The sequence below is a fragment of the Patiria miniata genome, unplaced genomic scaffold (genome assembly GCF_015706575.1).
Source record: "Patiria miniata isolate m_02_andy unplaced genomic scaffold, ASM1570657v1 HiC_scaffold_1, whole genome shotgun sequence".
NCBI lineage: Eukaryota > Metazoa > Echinodermata > Asteroidea > Valvatida > Asterinidae > Patiria > Patiria miniata.
In genome coordinates this window covers 7766518-7793674 of record NW_024037047.1, presented here as the reverse complement: position 1 = coordinate 7793674, position 27157 = coordinate 7766518, and the positions used below count along the sequence as shown (strand labels likewise).

Sequence of the window (27157 nt, the reverse complement as noted above, 5' to 3'; positions counted from 1 at the left end):
ATGTCCCGCCCATGGGACGTCCTTGCTAGGTAAAAGGGCACCCTCTTTCGTTGGTGCACGGAGCCCATAGCTCTTCAACCATACACGGTGGAAAAAAATCTTTTTAAAAAGTCGCAAGAATAATGTTATTATGCTAATTTGAATTCAAGTCACCCACATCACTGTTGTCCATGTGTAAGTCTAATGTAGGGTTATCTTCAAATCAAGCTCTGGAGCTCAGTCAAGCAGATGGAATAAAGCCGTCCGTGGACAGACAGGTTTGGCACATGAATTTTTTAACCCACCATCTCTCAGAGACAAAATGTGCATTTGCCCTCAGTTTTTTTACACTTATGTTTAAAGATCAATGTTTTAATACCATTAAATTGAATTTTTGAAATGTGCTCAGCAAGTAGGTGAAAATTGGTATCAAATGTGGGTTTCCTTCATTTCGCACCACCCTGTATTTCAATATATTCGTCCAATTGACAAACCACCTGAAAATCGATGCTTTTATTTACATGTAAGTGGAATACATTTTGGAAAACTGATCTCTCAATTTTGTTTATATAAATTTTAATACAGATTTATACAACACTTTCTCTCGGCTTACATAAGATATCGCTTTTGCTGGGACTACTGGGTACTTCGTTGTAGCTGTTGTTTTGCTCGGATCTTGTAAGGTGGACCAGCAGGCTTCCAAGGCCTTGGCTCTTTGTCTTTTGGGAGTCTGGCTCGGCCGCACAAATCTCGCCGGAGTTAAGTTTGTGAGGGGATTCTGGGAGAAACTTCATGTATTCGGTGGAATCGGGAAACGGGGAGGAGGCCGTGCCCAGACCAGAATCGCAGTCGGGGTTGTCACTGCCGGTGGCCGGCACTGTGACCAGTTCCAGTTCCTGCGGCCTGTGCAGCAAGGGGGAGGGATTGGCAGATGAAAGCTGATCCCGGACAGGATTGTCATGAGAGGACCTGAGAAGCCTCTCAGCTTCACTGATATCTTCCGACGCCTCATCCTTGGATGAGTTCGGATCATTGAATGACCTCGGCGAATCAAGGAGACACTGCGCCTCCATCTGGTCTGGACCTTTTTGGGATCTGAACAGCGTGGATGAGGGATTCCAGGGATCTTGGAGGGCTCTTATCTGGTGCTGGAGGTCCCCGTCCTCTGCTGACGTCGCTGATGTCGAATCTTTGCCGGGATTCTCACTCTGTGGAATGATGATGCGGATGGCTCCGCTGTGCACGCTGTTCCCCTGGTGTAGACGCTCAGAGCTCTTACTGATCGGGGAGGTGACCCCTGGAGCACTCAATACTGAGGTGAGTGGCTTCTTCCTGCCCATCTTGTGCAGAAGGCCTTCTGTCACTGAGTGGCTACGCTTGTGGCGATGGCCCAGTGGGCTTGAGCGAGCTGGTGATGGCTGCCCGGAATCCCCGGCTGGGGTTTTATTTGGGCTGCGGTTGGAGAAAAAAGGGATGGGAATGGAGAACTTACGTCTGGTCTTGGCTTTGGGCTTGTAATCATGGGTTTTTCCCCTCACATGGGCAACAAGGTCCAGTAGGGGGGATCGGGAACCCCGGCGTGGGTCAGCCAGGGTCTGGTTGCTGGTGTTGGGATCCAGCATTGTCGAGGAATCGGAGTGCGAGTGATCATGGGAACAGGAGCCATTGGTATTAGAGGTTTCCGTTGCCCGGGGATCGGCCAGGCTACTAAAGTTGGACACTGTGTAGACATTGGAGGTCTCCGCATTTTCAGTCTTGAAAGAGACGAGGCAGGGGTCTCCTGTCAGGTCCTGACTGATGCTGCCATTGGTTCTCCAGCGCAGCTGTGATGTCTGATGGGCTTGGGTGCTCCTCATTGAGGGGTGACGGCCAAGGCTTAGGGTGATCGAGCGTGACATGCTGCGCTGCCTGAAGACTCGGTTGCTGAGGGACCGCATGATGGTCTTGCAATCCTTCTTGAACTGCTTGGTCAGGATGGTGTACAGGAACGGGTTGGCACAGGAATTCAGTGGCAGCACAAAGATGGTCAGCACCTTGGCCCCATCAAGGGAGATTAGCCGGAGCCCAAAAGCCGCCGTCAGACTGAAGAAGGCGATGGGAGCCCAGCAGGCGAAGTCGGTGAAGACCAGGAGGGACATCCTGCGTGCCACGCGGGAGTCGTTGCAGTTCCAGGCGTGGGAGCCCTGGATGGCCAGGTAGATGCTGGCATAGCAGGCCATGATGATGACAAAGGCTAGGATGTTGAGGATCAGGATGCTGCCCACGTAGACCTTAGCCACTGTGGTGTCCACATCAAATGGCAGGCAGACAGGGAACCGGTGGTAATGGCTGACATTGACCAGCGGTAGGACCGCAGCCGTCACGGAGAAGATCCAGCCAAAGCACATGACAGTGATGGCATGGGGCAGCTTCATCCGCTTCTCTAAATGGAGGGCATGCTTGATGGCATAGAAGCGCTCCAGGGTGATGACAGACAGGGTGTAGATGGAAAACTCCGAGGAGAAGACTGCCAGGAACCCGGCCAAGCGACAACCAGCACTCAGCTGCCAGCGGGCGCCAAACTTGCGAAAGACGCCCAGCGTGGAGGTATCCACCCCCGCCAGAAACCCCAGGTACACGCCCAAGAAGAAGTCGGCAAAGGCCAGGTTGCAGATCAGGAAGCGAGGCACGTCCATCTTCGTGTGACTGACGATGATGACGAAGATGACGATGGCGTTGCCAATTATCGCCAGGAGGAAGACGAGCCAGACGCCAATGCGAAGAGGCCAAGAGCCAAAAAGATCCACGCAAGGCATGAAGGGCCCTAAAATACACAACAAAACACAGCAGCAAATTAGATCAGGATAAGGCAGATTTAAAATCTTTCTCAAAACCACGTTTATGCAAAACCATAATTAAAAGACTTATGAAAGAACAGCGCCCACTCAAGCTTGGGGATTTGAATGTACTCCCACCATGACACACAACATATTTGCAAAATATACCAAGTGCATTCATGGGCGTCACGAGGGAGCCCCCCCCCCCCCCGAAAAAAAAAAAAAACCAAAAGAAAAAGAAAAAAGAGGTGCGAAGCCTTATTGCTGTTAATTTTATGGGGGGGGGGGGTATAGGGCAAATGCTCCCCTGCTCACGCTCGGAAAAATGATAAATTGAGGATATAATGAAAAAATTAAGGAATTTGGGGGGAAAATTTGCTTTGCCCCCCCCCCCCGGAAAAAATCCTGGTGATGCCCATGAGTGCATTGATTACGGAGGTCAGCCATTGATCAACAATGCTTTTCAGTTCTTTCACAAAATTTGTTTTGAACGATGAGCACCCTTTGGAACAGCCAGCGAAAAGTTTGTGTAGGCAAAACAGCTCCCTCTGTAGACCAATCCTGGCACAGTAGTTATACCTTCACGGTGGTCCTGGTTGATATAGAAGCAATTTGAACCTAGATTTTACCAATCTAAATTTTAGTGCACGAGAGCAAAGGGATGTCTCCACAAGGATACAAATTCTAGTATGTGTGCTCTCACAAATGTGACAAATAAAAAAGTGCCGTCTACAATCCGTAGGCGGAGTCTACTGGGGGGGGGGGGGGTGGGGGAGAGAAGGGGGGCCTTTCACATAACATCAAGGTTTACCTGGCTTAGGTCTGCAGCTGATGTTGTGTGGCACCAACAAACGGCTGTAGTTGCCATTCAGCCAAGTTTGCGAGCCGATGAACAATGAACCGAATCCAGGGCTGGAGTCAATCCAACTATCGGAGTTGATGTCAAAGGTCATATTGTAATCTTGGAGAGAACAAAAGACGGCCAATACAAGCGTAAATTAGGACTTATGACATTGTGAACATGGAGTTGTAATAATGCCACATAAATATTTATACGTAGGGTTTGGAAAATGTGGATTGCATGACAAATTAGTTGATTATTAAATTGTATAGAACAGATGATCATTTTTTTTAGTATGCACAGCCAAAAAACAACCAACAAAAAACCAAACAAACGCCCCCAACATCCAACAAACAAAACAAAACCAGAAAAAACCCCAAAAATGTGGGTTCTAATGAAAAGGCATTAATAATAATAATAATAATAATTTGGGAGGCTAATCATCCTTACTCGCAGCTGGTATGCTGAATTGCGAAGGACGCAGCTACAATGTGGTCGGGCCGCTGGCATATAAAGGCGCCTATAGCTGCCGGCCACATCGACCCATATATGACCACGGAGCACAGCCTGAGATCAAAAGTGTTTGATTTTTCCGGAGGGAGGAAAACCGGAGGGCCCGGAGAAAAACCCTCTTGGCACAGGAGAGAACCAACGCACAACTCTACCCACATGCGATCCGCGGCCAGGATTCAAACCGTGGTCACCTTGGTGAGAGGCGAGCGCTTTACGCACAAGCCACCCATACCACCCAAATTAGATGATTATGAAAGTGTAGAACAGATGATAATTTTTCAGGATGCACAGCCCCAAAATAACCCCAACCAAACAAACAAAAACCCAACACAACAATCCAACAAACAAACAAAAACAGAAAAAATTCCAATGGGAGAACTCACAGTCCGGCACAGATCCAGAAGCCCAATATGTTGTCTCACTGATATTTGGCTGTGCAAGGCAAGAAAAGAGAAAGATGTTACACAGGCTCATAAGGCAAAAAAACAAAAGTCTCCGGTTTCTGGTATGGAGCTTGCCAAAAAAGTGGTGCGGCGACGCAGCTTTTTTTTTTTTTTTAAACTTTTTTTTTCCTTCAAATGTCGGCTGATGACTGCAAATGATGCCCGACTAAACTTAGTGCAAATATATGGGAGTCCAGAGAGGCCACATAAAGCTTATTCTCGATCATAACCCCATCTAAAAACATGTTAAAATTGTGCAGCAGCAGGATTCCAGTCAAACCAGTGAGATTGGCGGTTGTGAGGCATCATCTTTCATTGAAAAAACCCCCACTTTTTCATTTTGCCGACACGCATGGCTACGGCAACGTGGGCACATACCTGAAGCCGGAGACTTTTTTTTTGGCCTAAAACTCTAGAATTCTTGCATAAAAAGTCAACTCTTTGTGTACGTTTTTGTTTTTATCTTTTAATGAAATTTTCATTCCATCTCTACCTTTTTAATGCATTCGTGTACACATACTTTTGTGACAATTTTCATATACTTCTCAAAATTTATGTATATCGTTTTTCCAATGTCTGCATGCGGGACAGCAGATCTAAGGATTTTTCGTTTTCTTCAGTGATATTTTGCTTTGTTTTTGCTTTGTTTTTCCTTAGATTCAGCGCTTTTTTTTTTTTTAATGAAATTTGTTTATTGTTATCTGCCTTATAATTTTTTTTTTTTTATTGGTTAAATAATAATTTTGTCATGTGGTTGCAACTGCACCAATTCTCTCTTTTCACGCTCCGCCATTGGGCATGCACAGCCTCGATCTGGCAGCTTGACAAAATAAAAATAGCCGGTTCAGTGATCTGAACCCCGACACGGGAATCAGTGAACCAGCTATATTTATTGTGTAAAGTTGCCAGATTGAGGATCTGCATGCCCATGGCGGAAGTGTGAAAAGAGCGAATTATGGGAATCTCTGTTTTAGTTTGTGTGTCCCTGAAAGGGAAGGGTGAACACGACATATCAATCAGCACGTTTTGACCATCTTCACGACACCACAACTGGGTTTAGGAAGGAAGACGGGAAGATTTTGGGGGTTAAAAAAAGGGGGACTTTACCCTATCTGCAAGAGACTGTAAGTACTCCTCAGCAAGTTCAATGTACTCGCAGCAGTGGTAGGGATAAGCGGTTGCGATTTCAGTGATGCTCGGGAGCTCGGAGGGTGGGGGAAAGTCCTCCAGTTGCTCGTTGTCGTAAGTGCGGATCTTGAGCAGCATCTGCAGGCCGGCGGTCGGAAGGACGGGGAACGAGTTGTTGCTCAGGTCTCTGCAGACAAATTACAATCAATCGCCAGCCTGTCATTAGTCAGTCTCAAGACAATTTAGTGGTCAGAAGAAGTCCACCAGCAAATGACAACTCAAGCAGAAGTCCATTACAAGTCAGGGCTGTAATGACTCGAGTCAGCAAATCGACTCGAGTCCGACTTGAGTCACAATTTTAGGTGAGTTGACTAAACTTGAGTCCCAACGGGTAATTGACGTCACTCGAGTCACTGCGAGCAAATGACTCAACTTGAGTCACAAAATTCAGTGACTTGTTACAACTCTGTCACAAGTCGAACAGAAGTCACATTCTGTCTTCGCAAGTCAGAAACAAGTTTTCACAAGTTTGTTTGTTTTTGCGAGGATCTAGGGTCACCGCAGAAACACGTACCGCCATTATTTTGTTTATATCATTTTAAAGCTCGGTATCTTAACTTTATCCCTGCCAACTATTGGTTCGATTTTCAAGGGTTTTGAAATTATTTGTGTTCAAATAAAGGCATGTCAAAAAAAACAAACTAAACTGATTTCAAGGAAAATCAATCATGCACATTTTTTTCTGAAGTGGAAATACTTCATGTTCATGATATGACAATCTTATCGCCTGTTACTTTCTGTGTTTCCTTTCTTTCGATCCACATAGACTACAACTTAAATAAATTCACAATGTTGTTCTTCGTTTCAATTCAATGTCTTTTTAACATAAATCACCTGTTTTGGGGGGGTTATTGCAATAGCTTGTTGACTCGGGTTTGCATCTGATGTACCGCATCATCAATGTTCATTTAAATCGGTTGAGTTTGTTTTTGATATGCCTTTATTTGAACACGACTAAATTTAAAACTCTTTAAAATATCAAACCAATACTCGCCAGGGATAACGTTAATGATGCTCACGCAATGGCTTTGTAGACACTCAGAATAAAATGAGTCGTGCGTTCTTTGCCCTACACACACGTCAACCTGTCTGTACTTGTTCTTCATAGCCCCCGAGGACAGACACACAAAGGGAGAACAAAGATCCTTTCAGTTCTCAGGCGTTGGGTCTTTTGTTCAAAACGGTCCTATGTAGTAGGTTTGTGTGCTATAGTCAGTGGGAGGGTGTTATATTACAGGGACAAAGGAAAACACAAAGCATTGTCTTCGGGAGTATAATAAAACAAGAGTGGGTGTGCATTCAGTGTCTCTTGTTCATCAGGCTCTTGGAAGTGGCCAAAAAGTGCCCTCACTTGTTTGCCAAAAGTGCCCTCACTTGTCATCACATTATCAATCAGTAAAAGCCATACTCACAGGTATTGCAGACTTGTACATGAGGCAAAGGCCTGGCTGTCAATCTCACGGATTGTATTGTTATTGAGCGATCTGCAAATTACCAACAAAAAAAAATCAAGAAGGCATTGTAACGATTGAATTCTCTCCTTACAAATACAAAGGATCATTTGCACTTCATGCGGCTGAGCAGCTCCAGTTATCACGTTTCTCCATTAGTTTGTTGGTTGCGACATGTGTGGTATGTGTATGCCTCAGCCAGTTGCATATCCACAGAGGGGCCTGGGGGACACGTGCCCCCAACCAAAATACTGATAATGTCCCTTTACCTTCACAAGGGGTTTTGTAAGGCGAGCCCTCAAATTAGAATCCCTCCCCAGACCCTTCGGGGTTGAGCCCGCCCAGTATGTTGAAGGGATTGGGACCTTGCATGGAACCGATCGGCATGGATTAACTCCACCAGGCTTCTGCACCATGGCTCTGGCTCATCACAAAGGAACCAATTTGTGACGGGCTAATCCTCCAGTAGTCAACAATGACTGTGAGCTTCAAAGAAGTTGCCGCTGGTAATCCCGCATACCCTTGGCTTAAAAGACAGGGACAAGTATCGGAGTATGTGCATGTATAAGCCTATTGAAGAAATGCAGATGCAGGCAAAAAGTTCGAAAACACATTTTAGGTTTTTTTTTTATTTCTGAAGCCCTACAAAAGAAAAAAATCAAAATATATTTTCATAAAACACCGAAGTGAATTAAAACGTAAATTAAAAAATCCGGCCAGTACTTAACGTTAATGACTGAAAACTAAAAGCAAAAACCTTTAAGTCTTACTTTCCACTCCATAGTTTATTACGCCCAGCGGGCCGAATAATCCTCCAACAATGGCCAGACTTCAATTTATGTTGCCTATTGTGAAACCCTGAGTCACCAGTTTGGACCGATTGGGGCATCACGCTTCAGTAACCGGGTGGCTTCTGGCTTCATACCGATTGGGGTAAAAGAAATTAGCATACCGGACCCGGTACCCGAACGGTCTGTTATCTGATGGCTCGCCTAAGTTGTATATTTTCAGTTAGCCAAAGGCTTACTGTTTGCAATTTCTTATGTCAATGGATATAGCAAGGCATTACGAGGCCCAACTAGGAAAACTGCAATAGGACATTTGCGATTATGTGCCCCCATGATATTCTGACGCAGCCCTGTGCCCCCCTCCCCCACTAAAAGAATCCTAGCTACGCCACTGGCCGCAGCTAAATTCTTATCGGAACATAGCACTCACCTGCTTTGTTGCAATTAGAAGTGTAGTAAATACGCAGCAACAGGACCATTTTCAAACAATACATTTTAAAGTATTTCGAGACCACAATTATTGAATAATTATGAATTACACTGGAGCTATACAGTCCACTGAGAGCTTGTTTTCCTTCAAAATTGCATCGCACGACCGCCATTTTGTTTAACGTTTTAACAAATTTCGAGCTGAGATCCGACGACTCTTTGTTGAATATCAGATGACTATTTACTGTACGCTGACTAAATACAAAAAACAGTCACCGAGTTGTGCTATAAATACACCTACGACGCGTCGCACTTAAGACGTGTTTTGTGAAATGGATCGCAGGACGCATCGCAGCTGCGAAGAGTTTGATGAAATCGGGTGCAGACTCAATATAATGCTGCTGCTGTGGGGGATCGCCAAACCTCCTCCACAGCGAGTCTGTTACCTTCCCAGCATTGAATAATGCCGGTACCCATTTAACACCTGGGTTGAGAGGAGCAATTGAGGTAAAGCACCTTACTCAAGGGCACAACACGCATGGCCATGGCGAGGCGCGAATCCACAATCCCACAATCACGAGGCCTGTGCTCTACCGCTAAACCACACATTTTACTTACAACGGCACGTGTTTTACTTACAAAGTGTCCAGGTGAGACAGACTTTGGAAGGCATCTGCTGGGATGTACGAGATGTCGTTTTCCTTAAGCTGCAAGTCGTACAGATCGTGAAGGCCAGAGAACGGCTGACCCTCGAGCGATGTTAGCTTGTTTGTACCAAGATGACTGTCAATTTAAAAACAAAAACAATTTGAAACGCCGTTTGAAACGTTGAATTATATATTTTGGTTGTATTATGGGAACAAAGAAAAACACAAAGCCATGTCCTCGAGAGTAATGGAAAAACACGATCGTGTGCACAGGCAGCATGTCGAATGCAGAGCTTTCACCAGTGGTCAAAGAGCGCGGTCAACGATTAAAGCTGATATGAAACATACCTCATACTGTGCAGCAGTCATAAAGCAAATGATCGACTTGAAGCAGAACAACAGTTAGTAATGATGAAGAGAGGTTTGCGGAACATGCATGTGCGAATATTTTCTCATCTAAGAGAATATGGTTCTGAAAAGAACCAGAGGTATAAACTTGACGTTCCGGTCAGTATGCTCTGACCGTCTTGATCTTAAGGAGAACAAATTGGGCCATTTTAGTTCCGTTAAAAAAAAAGAAGCTTTAATTGGCCCTTATTCACAGAGCCGTTTGAAATGTTGATTTTTTTTTTTATAATTTTTTTTAAAGAACAAAGGGACACACAAAGCCTTGTCCTCGAGAGTAATGGGAAAATACGACTGTGTGCACAGGCAGCGTGTGCAACGCACAGCTTTCAGCAGTGGTCAAAAAGCGCCCTTAACTGTACGCATTACCTCAGTATTGTCCAGGTTGATGGATTCATCAGGGAATAAATATGTGGGGTAATAGAAGGGGTTGATATAGAAGGGGTAATATAGAAGGGATAATAGAAGGGGTAATAGAAGGTAATGGAAGAACTACTAGTCTTGAAGGGGGTAATTGAGGGGGTAATTGAAGTGGTAATAGAAGGGGAAATGAAAGGCTAATAGAAGAGGTAACCACAGATAGAATGGGTAATAGAAGGGGTAATGGAAGGGGTAACAGACGGGCTAATAGAAGGGGTAATAGAAGGGCTTCAATAAAAGGGCTAAAAGAAGGGTTAACAGAAGGGGTAATGGAAGAGTAATAGAAGGGGTAATAGAATGGGTAATAGAAGGGATAATAGAATGGGTAATAGAAGGGGTAACAGACAGGTTAATAGAGGGGCTTCAATAAAAGGGCTAAAAGAAGGGGTAACAGAAGGGGTAATGGAAGAGTAATAGAAGGGGTAATAGAATGGGTAATAGAAGGGGTAATAGAATTGGTAATAGAAGGGGTAACAGACGGGTTAATAGAAGGGGTAATAGAAGGGCTTCAATAAAAGGGGTAACAGAAGGGGTAATTGAAGGGTAATAGAAGGGGTAATATAAGTGGTAATAGGTTTAATTGAAAGTGCTCTGGAAATTTGGGAAATGGAAATTGTACTTACAGGACCTCGAGGCTGGAGCATTTGGCAAGACTGGGCAGGCCTTCGATCAGGTTGTTATGGAGATTACTGGCCAAACAAAAGTCAGATTGAAGAGGTCACAAGTGTAATTCAATATTTTTTTGTGAATTTAACAAAGTTGAAGCTATACCTTTTAGAAGACCTAACATTCAGTTATGTATACAGACTAATATATTTTTGGCTTTGTCATATTTTTTTTACATTTTTAATGTATTGCATGTATACTTTTTTTTTTATTGTACACTGGAAAATCAATTTTCAAGTAATGTTGAGCATGACAATAAAGAAATCTAATCTAATCTTATCTAATATACTTACAGTGATGTCAAGCCAGTCATATTGTCACAAAAGTTTGCCGGAATGGCTCTCAATGAGCAGCGTTCAATTCCTCTGTGGAGACGAAGTTCACAAGAAAGTTCACAAAAATCCAAAAAAATCCAAAATGATTACAGTAGGATGGATGTTTCCTAGAAAGAGCCCAGAAAGAGACAGTATAGTAGTGTTTTCTGCAAGGGGTCGGGTTGACCAGGCTAAACTGACCTGAAACATTATAGATGTAAACCGAATCCCAACCGAAACTGATCTGAACTCTCTAAAACCGATCCGACCCGACCCGACCCGACAAAAATTCAAGGAAAACTGACCCGAACCGACCCGAAAAAAAAAATATCGGGCTTGGGCAACTATGTCTGCTTTTTGTGCCTGAACTTAACCTGCGTCGCGTGAAAATCATCGTCTCTTAGTAACTGAATCATGCCGTACGGTACTCAGAACATGACCTACTGGTGGGCCTACATGTACATGTTATAGACCGTGCGTGATAGACCGCAAACCATTTTGGTAGTACCGGGCACTGTGACTCTGCAATAAATATTGCACCGTGTGAATTTCCAAACTGTTTCATTTTTTTCCCCCGTTTATTTCAGTTTATTTCTGTTTTTTTCAAAATGGCTTAACCGACCCGACCCGACCCGACCCGAAAATCGCAAACGCAAAACCGAAACTGCCCGCACCCGACTGAAATGATGGACAAACCGACCCAAAGTTGGTTTTGGTTTGGATCGGTTTCGGTTTTGGGTCGGATTCGCAAAACACTACAGTATGGGTGCCCTTAATACCACGTTTATTTAGCATGTACACTTAGTTCCTTCGGAAATGGACTCCGTGCACGAACAAGAGATGTGGCCCCTTTTTTTTTACCAAGTTTGAGAGCCTAGTGGGCGGGACACACACTGCAGAGGTGTACTGGTTCGTGCAAGTATGGCGCAAAGTAGGCATGACTAATTCATCAGCAACACCACGAACACCCATGTACATAACAGTAAAAACTAGCAATCGGACAAAACGGCATCTAAAGTAACACGTGGAGTGTTACTTTGTGGTGTCGGTGACTAATTTTATTCTCAATGTGCACAAAGACATAGGGTGAGCATCAGGTATCGTCAGCAATGCAGTCAAATGTCTCTCCCAGTGGTCTCCCCTAATTCTCGCTTTGTAACCGTGGGAAGGGGTACCCCCGTACTTGTGAAAGAAGCCCATGTACGTCGTTCAGGGGGATGAATCTGTGTTCACAGGAACGGAGTGCCCATCTCTCTTTCGAACCGATTGGGCCAGACTCGAGTCCATGAAATGCTGCTGTGGGGGATCGCCACACCTCCTCCACAGCGAGTCTGTTACCTTCCCAGCATTGAATAATTAATAATACGACCTTCAGAAAAATTATTTAAAAAACATAAAAATAAAAAATAATATCAGGGGGGAAAAAACCTTATACTGAGCAATACTCACAGATGTTCCAAGCTTGTGGTCCCAGTCAGGTCAGGAAACACGGACAGGTTCTTCACTTCCGATATTATGCTGAAATTTTTTCAATGAACACGGGTAAATATTCACGTTTTGTATTAAGTGGGCTGTTCATTACAACCCACAACATAAGTGGACAATGTTTTGCAGCCCTTCACTGACATGAAACCTTGGAAACTGAGAGAAACAGTTAACTTTTTCCCTAGTTTCCAAGGTTTTGGGTCAGTGAAAGGCAACACCACTAAATAAATATCATTTTCATCTCCCCAACTAAAACAGGATTCCCAGCCACTCAGGAAATCAGGGAAGACCCTTCAAAATGTGCTAATTTATAATAATAATAATAATTCATGCATTTGTATTTCACAAATTCTTTAAAAAATATGATCAAATGGGCAACACAAGTATTATCCCTGTTCATCAGGAATGAGACCCTGCAGCAGCTTGAGAGATCCGCGCAATATGGTCTCTACCTTCACAGGTACCCAATTTATACTCCTGGGTGGAGAGAGGCAATCGTAGCAAAGTGCCTTGCCCAAGCGCACAAGGACCATTCCCTGTCAGGTTCGAACCCATGTACCACGGCACACAAGTCGAACACCGTAACCATTGGACCACATCACCCCAGTATGTGTTTCCATATTTCCAACCAGGGAAAAGTCAGGGAAAACACAACGTGCGTCGGATTGTTCTTCAACGACACATTCAAGCAATCACACCTGACGAGGGGCGGGAGACGCCCGAAAATTTGTACTTAAGTAAGTTTCCACAGGGAGAAATGGCTTTAAGGAAATAAATAAGTTAAAAGTCAGAGAATTCGGGGAAAAAGACCAAAAATCAGGGAAAACTTAGGGAATTTGACAGTGACCCAAAGGGGAAATGCTTCTACCAGTTTGGATTGTGCCAGTGGATTTTGAGTGTTTATGCAGAGTGAATATTACACACCTCTCCAGAGAAAGTAACAACTGGCTTTGCTACACCACCTCTTGACTTCCCAGCAACCTCGTTAAAGTGAAAATACATCTCGTGGATTTTTTGGAAATTTCTCAGGGCAATAACAGGAAAAACTCTGCGAATTTTGTTTTCATAAAGTGCTGAGAACCCAGTAAAGGTATTGAACAACTATTTGCAAACATTCAAAAATGAAATTGCAAAAATACTGCACACAACTTCCTAATGGTACTACCAAGCATCCTGTCAAACCAGCAAGCCTAGCATGCTGGTGTCTTTTTCAAGAAAACAGGGATTACCGTCATTTCCTTGTGATGGTTAGAATCAAACCATCACGAAAAAAAAAAGACTTATTTTCAAATTCTGCTTCCAACTGACCGAAGCTGGTTTTAGTTTGCCATCAGTTACATATATTCGTGAATGAGATTTATTATTTTCTGAGTGACAAACTGGGATCATATCACAAGAGGGTGCGAGTATTAATGAACAATTCGTCATCGACACCACAAACTGACGAATTCAAAAGGGATGGGCTTTCAATGGAAAACTTGCTTTGTGCCGTGAAAAATGAAAATGCATTTTCATAGTTTTCTAGCAAAAAAAAAAAAATTCTACTTGAGCTGCAATTTCGAGCAGCTGTAGTTGTTTATTAATGGTCTGCTTCAGATTTATTGTATTGTTATTCCTTGACTCTGCAAAATACATATTTTTTGTCTTAACTTTAACCCCTGAATGCTGGTATTGTTCAGCCACAGCAGCTGCACTTTTGAGTGGAATGTGTACGTGCAGGCATTTGGTCATTGTCTATGAATGAATGCGGCTATGTGGGGGGTGCCTGGGGGGGGGGGGGAGGAGGGGGCGCGAACATTTTATGCCCCCCCCCCTGCTACGCCGTTTAATGCAGCTATAGCAGTCTTATCGGCTTTCATTGAGCTGCAGCTACAGACAAGGTCGTCAATCACTTTTCAAAAGTGGGGGGAGGGAGGGGGACATTCGTTGATCTGAACTAATGTGAGTGCGAAGCGAAAGCCCTTACGGCGTTGGATTCTAAATGCCCCCCTGACCACTTTAACGCTTTTTTTTAAGCAAAAAATCGTAATTTAAACATCATTTTTCAGTTTGGAGTAATTGAATCAGCTATTCTGAGCTATAGAATCATATGTAGCCTACGATTTTTTGGAGGGGGACGAAAAAAGTGGAGGGGACAAATGATATGATATGCCCCACTTTACAAAGTGGGGGGAACTCCCCCCCATTCCCCCCGTCCGACGCCCATGGCTATAGACGTCACCCGGCGTCAAAGGATTAAAACCTAGACATGAATGGCTGCAAGGACTGACTTACAGGTTCTGAAGAGCAGGGAGGTTTCTGAAGGCGGTGTGGGCAATGCTGGTGATACTGTTGCCCAAGAACTCCAGGACCCAGAGGTTGGGGAGACCGGCGAAGGCATGCGCAGAGAGATGTGTGATCTTGTTGTGGCGCAGAATCCTATGGAAATCGGAGTTCACATGCCGACATTTGTAAGTGAATATTAAAGAGGTTGTGGAATGCTCGAAGACATTTCTGTCATTTTTCGGGTATATGTAGCCTAAGGTGTGATGAAATAAAAACGACTATTGTGTCTGTCGTGAAATGAGTACAAAAGGTACTTTTGAGAGCTGTTTTTCAGGTCCTGTTTCGACCCGAACGTGCAATTTGTGTAAAAGTCGTCGTTGGGGGCAGCAAACAAAACATAGTAAATCGTGACGTAATAAACAGGACTCCCGATGCAGCGTAGTATGAACGAGTCCTGTTTATTACGTCAAGATTTACTATGTTTTGTTTGCTGCCCCCAACGACGACTTTTACACAAATTGCACGTTCGGGTCGAAACAGGACCTGAAAAAAACAGCTCTCAAAAGTACCTTTTGTACTCATTTCATGACAGACACAATAGTCGTTTTTATTTCATCACATCTTAGGCTACATATACCCGAAAAATGACGGAAATGTCTTCGAGCATTCCACAACTTCTTTAAGCGGTCAGTAGATTTGCCGCATATGCGCACGGAGTGGGTTTTGATAATGTGATCATACAAGTTGTCACACATCGTTGCAAGTCAATCACAATGTCAGACGTCGAATGTGACAAGCTGTACTGTGAACAGTGAGGGAATTCTTTTCATTGTTAATTCCTCTGCAAGGTTGGTGATTGACTTATGATTGATTTGTGATTCGCCTGATACAGGTGAGTTCCATTCAACTTTCATTCAACTCAACACTCACCTCATGAAAATATTCCTTCCACTGCACTCATATGAAAACATTAATTACCTGTATATTATTAGTTATCTTGCGAGCGCGTGTGGAACACGGAATAATGTAGTGCGTCTGTGTCCCACATACCACGAGGCCGAAGGCCGAGTGGTATGTGGGACACAAACGCACTACATTTTCCGTGTTCCACACGCGCGAGCGCGATAACAAATTTATCTTCAAGCAAACTTGACGCACAGTAAAGTTGGAACACGCATGCTGTGTAACCTACGCACAACTTTTGAATTCACAGTGAATTGTGCAGCACTAATCGCGTCATGTAGGCTTAGATAGCGCAACATATGAATTCCTTTGGGGAACTAACCCACTGGGCCGGTTTTTATGTGCAACCTCTAGGAGAGAACGCGGCGAAAAAATCATTAAAAACGGGCCTTTTTTTCACATCTGTCGCCACCACTTCATTATTCGACAGGGTATACCTTAGATCTCACTACAGTGTGACCCTAACAATATACTCTTTCAGAAAATGAAAGAAAACCTGAATAAAACACTGAGTTTCACTCGCGAATTGATGTTAAACATTGCATTTTCAGTCAAAAATCTCCCTGTTTTGTGTGTAAACCACGCGTTCAGCCAAGAACTGGTCCAATCATCATAACGTTAAATAGCGCCACCTGGGAGCTTAGATCTCTTGAGTCATTTTTCTTCGTCTCGTCAGCTTTCCAACAATATAACCCTTATTGTGATTGGTTAAGGTTTAGGCTCGCGTGTATTCATTTACTAAAGAATTGTACATCTAAACTCCAATAAAATTTGCCGTTGCTCAATGGCTCAGCGCGTAGGGTCTGTCTATTGTACACGTGCTAAGCAGCGCTACTGTATATACACAGAGCCCGGGAGCTCTTATCTCTATGTGTCCAAGGTCATCTGGCTGTGCGCTTTGGCCAATTTACATGGGGTCAATTTACGCGGAGTGCGGTATGAACCGTGGCCGTGCGGTATGGTTATATGTAGCACGGCTTGTTGCCATGGATCGACCAATCAGGATCGAGGATTCAAGTTTGCTTGAAGATAATATATGATATCATAGTGCAAGGGAGGCGGAAGCAGATTTTTATTGGGGTGACGAATGAATAGTTACCTTTTAAGCAGAGCGGGTTAAGCAAGCAGAGTGTCTAACGACGTGGGGCCAGGGCGCGGCCCGCTTAAGGGCCCCGGAAAACTTTGTTTTTGAGATGCACTCTGAGAGCTTTGCTCAGCTATTTAGGGACGGAAAGGCCCTTTGAATAAACTTTGTTTTGTTTTTTGTTTTCCCTCAAAATATAATACACTTTAATTTCACAAGAGCGGTTCCAGAACACAATTTAGGACAAAATTGCCTTACACACTGCATACGAGTTTGCTAGAATACAATGCCATCACGCGTAAGGTCCAGTCACAAATAACGTCACATGGTCATGGAGCTAATTGGATAGAAGCCAATGACAGCACAGTATTTGCGGTAATTAGCGTTTTTATTAAATATGAAAAAAAAAAATGCAAATACATTGTGTTGAACTTCGTGCATTTTTATTCCTAACACCCAATCACAGTCAAACACTTTTGATCTCAGGCTGTGCTCCGTGGTCATATATGGGTCGATGTGGCCGGCAGCCATAGGCGCCTTTACGTGCAGCATACCAGCTGCCAGTAAGGATGATTAGCCTCCCAAATTATTATATGTTGAAATCTTTGCATTATGAAATGTTACTGCTTGAAACTTACTGGGCTGGCACTGCCACCCCAATACGCTCCACTAGTTTATTTTAGGGTGGCAACTGCCACCTCTGTCCCGCCACCCATGTAGTGATGTTCCCCAAAGTAAAAAAAAAAAACCACATTTATGCTGAGCCGAGTCCTCCAAGTCTGGGCCCTTAAAATTATGAAAGGAGAAGCCGAGATTTGGAAAACCTACACTGACTTAAAAAAACAAACCAAAACAAAAAAAACACCGCAAAATTTACAAAATTTCATGCCACAAAAAGACTCACAGTTCCATCAGATGGCTATTCTCGGCAAATGCGTGGTCGGGTACAACGGGGATGCTGTTGTACTCCAAGTGTAGGATTCGGAGGTTGCTGAGGTGATGCAGCGCAGCCGTCGGCACTTCGCTCAGCTGGTTATGGTCGAGATTCAGGTGGTGCAGGGCGGTGAGATTCATGAAGGCGTCGGCGGGGACGTCACGGATCCAGTTGCTGTCCAGGTGTCTGATGGTGGGGGAAAAAACCAACACAGATTTGGGATACAAATAATTCTTAGACAAGAGATCTCAAGACAAGTTTAATTTTTAAAAGTTGAAAAGAGATTTGACTGGAGCGGAGCTTGAACCTGCGTGCTATGGATTGCCGATCCGGTGCTCTACCAACTGAGCTATCCAGCCCTATGTGGCATGGTTCTGCATTTTGTCAATGTCTATGTTCAACGGGTGCCATAAACCCATTTGCTATTTCCCATGTTTGCAGCATTGCTGATGTTGCTAGCATTGTGCCTTTGGTGTGATCCCTGACTACATTGGTACATATACAAATTGTTATAGTGTACCTCGTTTCTCGTTTGTCCTCGTTTGTCTCTGTGTTTTATAAACCAGTTTGCATTGGAGGACATGATAATTAACATGCACTGGCTGTTTTTATACACAGGCACGGCTGATGGGTTAAGACATCAAGATTGCCTCAACTTGCCTCCGATTGACGTCTAATTACGCTAATCTCTCATGTCTTTTGTACACACACAAAGTCCGTGAAATCTGTGGAGGCAGACCGTGTGTTGATCTTGACTCGGAGTTGGCCATTGTGCACGGCCTATTATACAATTTACGCTACAGTGCACACCCCGGAGTACTGAAATATATGAGGTTTCAGCAAGATATATCCTACAAATACTGTTGAAATGACTCTTGCGAATCAGTATCTGTGGCGTTTGGCTGTATATCAGAAGTTGGCTGGGAAAGTTTGCCTTTTGCAAAAAATGAAATTTTCGGCAAAAATAATCCCAGCGTGAAGTGGTTAAAAAAAGACAAGTTTGAGTTACGGGGTGCAAGGATACAATTTTCTGGACACCTAGACAACTCTGGACAAAAATGTATAGCCAGGAAATATTCCCTCATTAAATTGCTGCCACAAAGACATCAACTGGGTACTGTACATGCACAGGAGACTAATGCCACTTTGACACTATAGGTTGCACAATTCATGATGGTGCTTCTTTCTTAAACAAAATGACTTAATATAGGGCATAGCTTCCGCATTCCCACCCAGTTGTGCATTAAGAAGGGAGAATGGTGCCATGCCCCGTTGCCTGCAAAAAAAGGTGTTTCTCAGTTTTGCCTTCTTGCCGCTACGAAGAGCGCCACCTTTTGTTCGATGGTGTCCAATATCATCTGGTTTGAACAGCACCTCCAACAGTCAGATGTTCCCCCAGTTTTTTAATTTGTGACGGACCGGAGAAGAAAATATCTTCCAGCACGGAGGGACTACTTGGTCTCCCGTCGTCAAAATCCTCCCTACACTCTCAGGGCGCACAGCTATGAGCCCGAGGGTGTTGGGAAGTGCAAATCTGGGCGCAAGTTGGTTGGTTCATGAATATTAATGACGTGAAATACAATAGTCTAATAGGTCTCGTTCAAATGATGTCATTTCCTACAGACCATCCACGTGCATCGGGATTTTGAGCGTCAACTTGCATAACGCGCATCAGCTGCGTTGTATTTCGAACACATTTCAAGCACGCGTGTTTGGAACATTTTCAACACTGTGCAAGGTGTGCTTGATTGCGTAAAATACGCAGTTGCACTTCTCCTACAGAGATGGCCGTCATTGAATGAGCCCTATAATTGTATGTCGCATTGTTATATTATTCATGAACCAACCCCACTTGCACCCAGTTAGCGCTTCCCATGAAGAATGTCTTATCCAATATCACAGCAGTCAACAATAGTGGTTACGTCATATGCCACTGAGGTCACGCATTGCCCGGGTAATATGTCTAAACACACACCCTTACGTATAGCGACAGGCACGGTGCCCGCTTTTTCATCAATTTTTCATCCATCGGAAAAGAAAATAATGACATTCTTCACTTTCTGAACAATGGTTACAGTCACCAACAAAGTACTGTCCCTAGCTATTATAGTCTTATTTTATTCTCAATTTCCCAGAAATTTCAACTTTACCCAAATCACCCGTGCAAATCCTAATTGGTAAAAATGGCAGACCAGGCATTGTTTAGACTGATCACTAAGGGAGATGACCCCGCGTGACGTCACACTTCTACGGCATATTGTTAAGTGTTCTCTGAGATGACTCTTATCATTAAATCACACCACTCTATATAAAAACACCCTTTTGCACAAACAAACGTTACAAGGCATACTTACAATTTTCTCAGGTTGGCCAAGTCGTCGTTGCGGAAGGCTTTTCTTGGGACTTGTTGAAACCGATTGAGTTTGAGATTTCTGTCAAGTGTAATTAACAAATAAAGACATTCAGAATTCAGATAAACCACAATTTGGATGGGTGGCATGCAGTGTTTACCGATGCCAAGGTGTTCTTAAATGCTCATTCACTTGCCAAAAGTGAATAGGTCAATAGTGAATGCCAATGGTGAATTGCCAATGGTGAAAATGTACTAATATCCAGTGGCGTGAGGGGGGTGGGGGTGGGGTTTGGCAGGGTGTGCCCTCTCCCTCCCCCCTGTCTCGGAAGAGTCAACCCAAAAAGATTTAAAATGGATATTTAATTCACAGCTTTGTTGACTTGCGGCGATGAAGAGCACCACCTATTGTCCAATGGTATACAAATATTGAGTGGCTTAGAGTGAAATGGGAGGAATATTATCGCAAGGTAAAATCTGGACTCTTCCATTTCACGAGGCGAAGCAATTTAAAGCCACTCAATATTTGTTTTATATAACTGACATAGATCCTTGTCATTTGATATAATTGAACTTTTATTTCACTACAAAATTGATGGGAAATGTATTTCTCTCTTCCAAACCACCCCTTCACAAAAATGTTTGAACCCCACTCTGTAGCGCTGGCTCTTTGGAACAATATGCGCTATGTGCAACGCTGAACGCGCACACCAGCATGCCTTTGCGCACAAATACCGCGTATTGGAACAAGAATGATCCTAACTGTTCAAAAGTATTTCCCCTTCCCCATATGGGTGGATAGTACTTTTTGAGACCCGGTGTGAATGGGAGTAATAACGAATGTCACGTGATGTGGGTTCCACCAATCAAATGACAAGGATATGTATGTCGGTTATATAATGACCAATATTGTCTGCTTTGTGCAGCACACCTTCAATATTCACATGGCGTTTCCCCCCCCCCCCCATCCACACCTTTTGACTTTGCAACGACCGGCTAACAGAAAAAAAAACAGGGATGAGATTGTCAATTTAATAAAAAATCTGACCATTGGATGATAGGTCTTACAGGTGTATCTCTTTCTATATTGATAATGTCTTTCTCTCAGACTCCATAAGTCTGATTTCAGACAAAAGTCTGAAAAATCTCATGCCTGAAAATAAAAAAAAAAAAACTCCTGGCTATCTTTCAGCACAGTGAGACTGCTTGGGCCCCTCTCAGCAAAATGCTGCATATGCCACTGCTGAAAGTTGGCCTTGTCTGAACCTTTGCAGATTAGCTACTAACTATGAGGGTTTTTGTTTTTTAGCTTAGGCAAACTAAATTTCAATAAATGTTTGGAATCGGAAAGCTGAGATTTCAGGAGGACAAAGGGAAGATAAAAAAAAACCTTTTTTCCCCAAGACAAATGAGGTTTCATGAGCCAAATTTTGGCTATAATTTTCTTTCAAATGTAGTGGGGGGGGGGGGATATCACATCATTTGCCCCCCCCCCCACGTTTTTCGTCCTCGAATAAAAATTGTAGCCTACATATGATTCTATAGCTCAGAAGAGCTGATTCAATGACTCCAAACTTGAAAATGATGTTTAAATGATGATCTTTTGCTCAAAAAATTGGTTAAAGTAGTCAGAAATTGCCTCAGATTGCATCACAGAGCATCTAGAATCCAACATTTTTCAGGGCCCTACAGAGGGCCCAGAACCCCACGCCATTAGGGGTTCGCACTTGCAGTAGTTCTGATCAAGGTATGTCCCCCCACTTTTGAGAAGCAATTGATGCCCTTGCTTGCATCCAACAAACCAGATTCACTAAAAAAAGGTGCCACCTAATCCCTTCTGAGGACAGTTTGCACATCTCCCACACTTCCATATCAATTGGGAAACAGTAATAAACCTGTTACTGTCTATTTCTATCGAGGGAGTCCGGCAGCATCATGTGTCTCTCCAGAAAGAAAGACAGAACGATGTCCTGGGAAGCTTCAATGCCGGTGACACCTCCGTAAAGTGACTGATCACACGACGCGAATTCCCTCGTGTGGTCCGCAGCGACGTGATTTTTATGAGTTGCCGAGCATGAATTTAATCCTAGCCCCCCTCTTTCTTGTGTGTGTGTGTGTGTGTGTGTGCATCTGAGAATAATCACAGCTCACTTCTATATCTCTGTGGACGGGTGAATTACTGCACAGAAAAGCATCTGATTGGCCATCTGCTGCTTTATGTCGTTGTCTGCCGTCGAATTCGCTCGAGCGGCCACGGACGTACGTACGCGCCATTTAAAGATTGATTGCCGATTCACGGCTGATTAATTAAAAGGCATCGGTTGTGTCTGTGTTACGTGTCTGATGCGTGGGCCACTAGAGGACGGGAGGGGGGTTGCAAGAGTAGATCGTTCTATAACCTATGAAGGTGTTAAAAGTGAGTCCGAATGCCGTGGGCTTGTTTACAACATGGCTTACTGGACGACTGAGAGACGCCAACTTGGGGAATTGCTATGATCCGTCGGCGGGGTTAATGCACTTTGCTTAAAGACCGTTTGACAGGGCTAAGTACTCCCAACGCAAGGAAAACCTTCCTGCAGGATTTGTTTTACTAATGGGCCAGGCACTAACAAGAAAGGTAAAAAGTTAGCATCAAGTGAGCGTGGGTCATCTGTCAGGTGTCTGTCTCTTCTTTCTTTGGCATGCAATGACTGAAGATGAATTACCCTGAAGATAACAGCCAGTTAATCACAAGTGACTCCCTAGCTAATGCCACCCATTTTAAACACCCCTGGGTTGTAAGAGATAGGTAGGGTAAAAGAGCTTGCCCGCGAGGACACAACGTAGTACCCCTGCAGCAGCTACGTTTGAACACCTTATACCCTCTGATCTTGAGTCACAAAAACCCTTCACCAAATATTGTTCAGAGCTGGGCAATTCCAATAATACATAAACATAAGTTTATGGATGTTGCATACACAGGGTAGAAGATGAGCTAGTATTTTCTTCGTTTTTTCCCTATACCTTGTGATTGTTGAAAGTGACTAGGACAAGACAAGACAAAAAGATGTTATCTTTTGGGGGGAGAAAATAACAGGCATCTTTTCTGTGTGATACGTACATGTATATGTAACATGGACAGACACACTGCACTTCCAGTGACATTGTTAAGCCATTTTACATTGTTATCAAACCAAAATATAACAGTTTTCACACTGGCTTCAAATTTATGATGTGATTTGGGTTACGTACGAATAAGGACAGACATTTTGTGACAAATGTCCAGTCTGTTCGTACCAAGGGCGGATCCAGAACACAATTTGGGGGGGGGGGCCAAAAAAAATGTTGGTCCCCCAAAAAAGTGGGCGGGCCCCGAAAATTTTTTGGATTCTAGATGCTCTGTGGTGCGATCTGAGGCAATTTCTGACCACTTTAACCAATGTTTTTTTGAGAAAAGATGGTGGTGTACTCATTGCCTGGCTTTATTGCGATGTCACATGGTTTTTTTTGGGGGGGGGGGGCATGGCCCCCTTTGGCCCCCCTGGATCCGCCCTTGGTTCGTACGTATAAATCCTGATTATATAATATCAAATAATTCTTCACATTGACTCTGAGTTTTCTAGGTTTTGACTGATAGCATTCCTCCAGGGTACATCTTCTTATTTAATATTTATTTATTTTTATAAGTCAACATTAGGGTATCATGAAATTTTATGCTTACTTTGTGAATTTATCTAAAATGTCTGTCCTTCGTTACATATGTAACACTTTTTAAAACAATATACTATATTATATACTATATATATCCACTATATTTTTCTAAAACACAATACCAGTTATATCCTTTGCAGGTCAGGATATTTGTTCGAAGCTTGCAATGTTTACAGCAAAAAATTGAGAGACCAAGATCGTGCTTTTATCATCAAAACTTAAATTAAAGGTCTTCTCAAATGTCACAATTTTGGGCCTATTAGTGTGGAATTGCCCAGCTAGTGTTGGGAAGGTTGAAAGAAAAGGGGGAAATGCCCTGGTCCAGGCCCTTGCAAGTTAAAAGGTAAAAGCCAGATTTAAGTCAATATGGCTATGCAGGCAGGTGTTCATCTCTTTTTTTTTGTTAATTGAAGGACCGGCAGTTAGCTGATAATATTTCTATTCCCTTTGAATGCAAGTTCATCGGAAGTTACTGTAACCCCAGCTAATAGTTGTACCCATTTATGCTCCTGAGTGGAGAGTGAACAGTGGGGGTAAAGTGGCTTGCCCAAGGACATAGAATATAGCCAGGAGCTGAATTTGAATTCGTGGCCCTCTGGTCATGCACAACAAACCCTTTCTCATGAAAAATTAAAGAAATAGAAAAGTTTTCGAGGTTGGGGTGAGGAAAGAGAAATATTGAACATATTTTTTCAGTGTTGTTTTTGCATTTGTTTGGACGATCTTCTTTCGTGTAATTTACAAGAAATATATGCATCTTTTTCCAACATAAGTGTTTAAGATTTTAATTCAGGGGCCAGCGTGTAGCGTAATTTGGTAAAAAAAGTGAGATATTTTGCTCAGTCGCAATTGTTGAGACTTTTCCGAGATATTTGCATTCATAATTTCAATATACATTCTTAAGATGGAATTTATGTCGGGATGATGTAATCAATATTAGGTTTTGCCCTTCACCGAATGAATGATTTACAAATTACATCACCTTGATGCGAATTCCATCTTATGAATAGTTTGATTGCGGTACCCGCTGCTACATGTACATCAGATTCAAACCAGCCAACCGATCCCGCAAGCTCGGTGGTCAAGTGGTAAGACATCTGCACTACAAAGCAGGAGGTCGTAGAAAAATTCCATTTTCAATGAACAATGACATGCTTTTTTTCAGCAAGACCTACTTTAACCCAATTTGAAATTGGAACACCCTTGTCACTGTAGGTAACGTATTCCCCCCCCCCCCCAGCACACCCCAATTATGAATTCTGGATGTAATTCTGCCGAGATTTACTATTTTAGTAAATCGCCAGTGGCGTAACTCGGCCTCGGGATTTTCTCCTGACAGCTGGCCGGCTCCGGAACCGTAAATCACACACATTTACTTTGGCCGGATGTCCTCCGCAAATATTTGGGTCGTAAGACATTCAATTATCCGGCGCAAATTGTTCCGCTTTCAACGGGAAATTTGGATGGAGTAGTGGCTGAATTTGCCTGAACAGCAGCGGCGGCAGTCTACAAATGGAGACAGTAAAGTATAGGCCTAGACCAAAATTGCTTTTTAGAGTTTGACAAAAAAAAGAGAAGAGTTGCGTTTCAGAGTTCCATTTCAAAGTTTTCAGGAGTAGAGGGAAATTTCTCGGTTGATGACAGCAAAGCGTCCCCAAGGAATCAGTGACCTCTTTTCCCTCCAAATTGGAAGGAGTCTCGCAGGGAAAAAGCTTGACACGCGAACCAAAACAATTTGGGAATGGAAGCTAATAATTCTGCCAAAACACCTTCCTCCTTGAATTGAATAAAAAAAGGAATGCACTGGGACTTTACCTTTCTGGAGGCCACATTTTTGGTGATGAACTTGCTGAGTGCATTTTTATTACCGGCAGTATTTTTGTTTGTCAAAACAAACCAAACCCGAGCCCAGGCTCCCAGTAGTCCCAGAACTTTTATGGCTAGATGTCCAAAACAGTTAGGGGAAGTGCAACTTAATAAGCCTTTTCGGAGTTCCAACTGCGCATTCATAACCTGTGACAACGCGCATTGTTTGTCTCAAATGGCCTTTGACATCATCGCGCCACTGACTTTACAAAAAGGCTGTTTGTGCATTGTGGGTACTGTCAAAGGGCATTTGAGACAAACAATGTGTGTTGTCACAGGTTACGAATGCGCGCAGTTGGAACTCCGAAAAGGCTTATATAACTATGGCTTTGAATTTGTAACAATGTGGGACTAAATTCGGACAACCCCTCCCCAATTGCACAGGGAGAGTTGGTGGAGACGCATTGCCAGTCGCGCCTTATGGTCACATGAAGAACCTACATGTTTGTGCACGTAACTGGTGTGTACTCTGTGCCAAACACTCGCAAAGTTGTGCGTACGTGAATTATATACACCCCGAGGACAAAGGGAGAACAACAGATTCTTTGTTGTCCTTGAGAGTTCATCTTTTGTTGAAAGCGATCCTCGATAGTGAGTTTCCGTGCTAAGTCTATGGGAGGGTGTTATAAAATTGGTTAAAGTGGTCAGAAATTGCCTCAGATCGCACCACAGAGCATCTAGAATCCAACATTTTTTTGGGCCCTTAAGCGGGCCCTAACCCCACGCTGTAACTTTTTTGACCCACTTTTTGAGGGAACCAAAAATGTGTTTGCCCCCCCCCCCCAAAAAAATTGTGTTCTGGATCCGCCCTTGCCTTGTGACCAGTGAGGAAGGCAGCTGCAGCTGGCGTGTGTAAAACTTGATCAGTGAGTTTCGAATATTCGAATATTCGGTCAAGCGCAGTTTTGAATAACTGAATACTAAATTATGCGAAAATGGACAGCCCTACCATAATGAATTGATAATTCACTTCTTAGCTGCTTTTTTTTCTTCTTTTAAACAGAAATCAACATTTTATTAGACTCACAGGGTGTCTAGGTTTCTTAGACCTCTGAAGACGTTCTTGTCGAGAGTAGACAGACGATTGCCGATCAATATCCTGTAAAAATAAGAAATTGAAAAAGGAATTTAGTCCAAGGTGAGACAACTTTGAATATTTTCTCCTGTAACAACTTTGAGGTTTTCTGCACATTCATATTTTTTCTTGGGGGGGGGGGAGAAATCATACCCAATTTATGTTTATGCTCTGTGCAAAATTTTTTTTTTTTTCAAGTTTTTCAAAATTTATAGGGGTGGGGGTGTTATTTTCTTTATCCCTTCATATGTTATGCAGGGTTGGTAAAAGACAGTGTGGATTGAATTTTCATGAAAATTTCAGGGATTTTTTTCTTCTTTCACTTGTACTCTAAACCAATGTGTGGGGTCGATTTCAGCAGGTTTATTTATACCTCTAAGCTCGATATAACTGGCAAGTAATATGATATAAGTCACCAATTTTAGCGTTAGGACGGGGTTGCGGCATTCACAGCATGAACCAAATATGAATCATTTGATAAAAAAATGCAAAGTTCATATGACACCCACACTTGAAGAAAAAAAAAGGTTGCCATGGTACACAGA

General features: G+C 43.3%; 1 protein-coding gene across 1 annotated transcript in view; it reads right to left on the bottom strand.

Moving 5' to 3' along the window:
- Positions 1-433: 433 nt before the first annotated feature.
- The window catches only part of LOC119730087 (leucine-rich repeat-containing G-protein coupled receptor 5-like), a 52061-nt gene continuing 25337 nt past the window's right edge, over positions 434-27157 (bottom strand). The window contains exons 3-15 of the mRNA XM_038202873.1: positions 26565-26636; positions 19986-20063; positions 17602-17817; positions 14660-14803; positions 12350-12418; positions 10880-10951; positions 10544-10609; positions 9088-9231; positions 7193-7264; positions 5700-5907; positions 4533-4581; positions 3607-3756; positions 434-2782 (exon numbers count right to left, since the gene is read on the bottom strand). Of these exons, the coding sequence (XP_038058801.1) occupies positions 567-2782; positions 3607-3756; positions 4533-4581; positions 5700-5907; positions 7193-7264; positions 9088-9231; positions 10544-10609; positions 10880-10951; positions 12350-12418; positions 14660-14803; positions 17602-17817; positions 19986-20063; positions 26565-26636 (3556 nt within the window). The 3' untranslated portion in view covers positions 434-566. The remainder of the gene's footprint in view (positions 2783-3606; positions 3757-4532; positions 4582-5699; positions 5908-7192; positions 7265-9087; positions 9232-10543; positions 10610-10879; positions 10952-12349; positions 12419-14659; positions 14804-17601; positions 17818-19985; positions 20064-26564; positions 26637-27157) is intronic.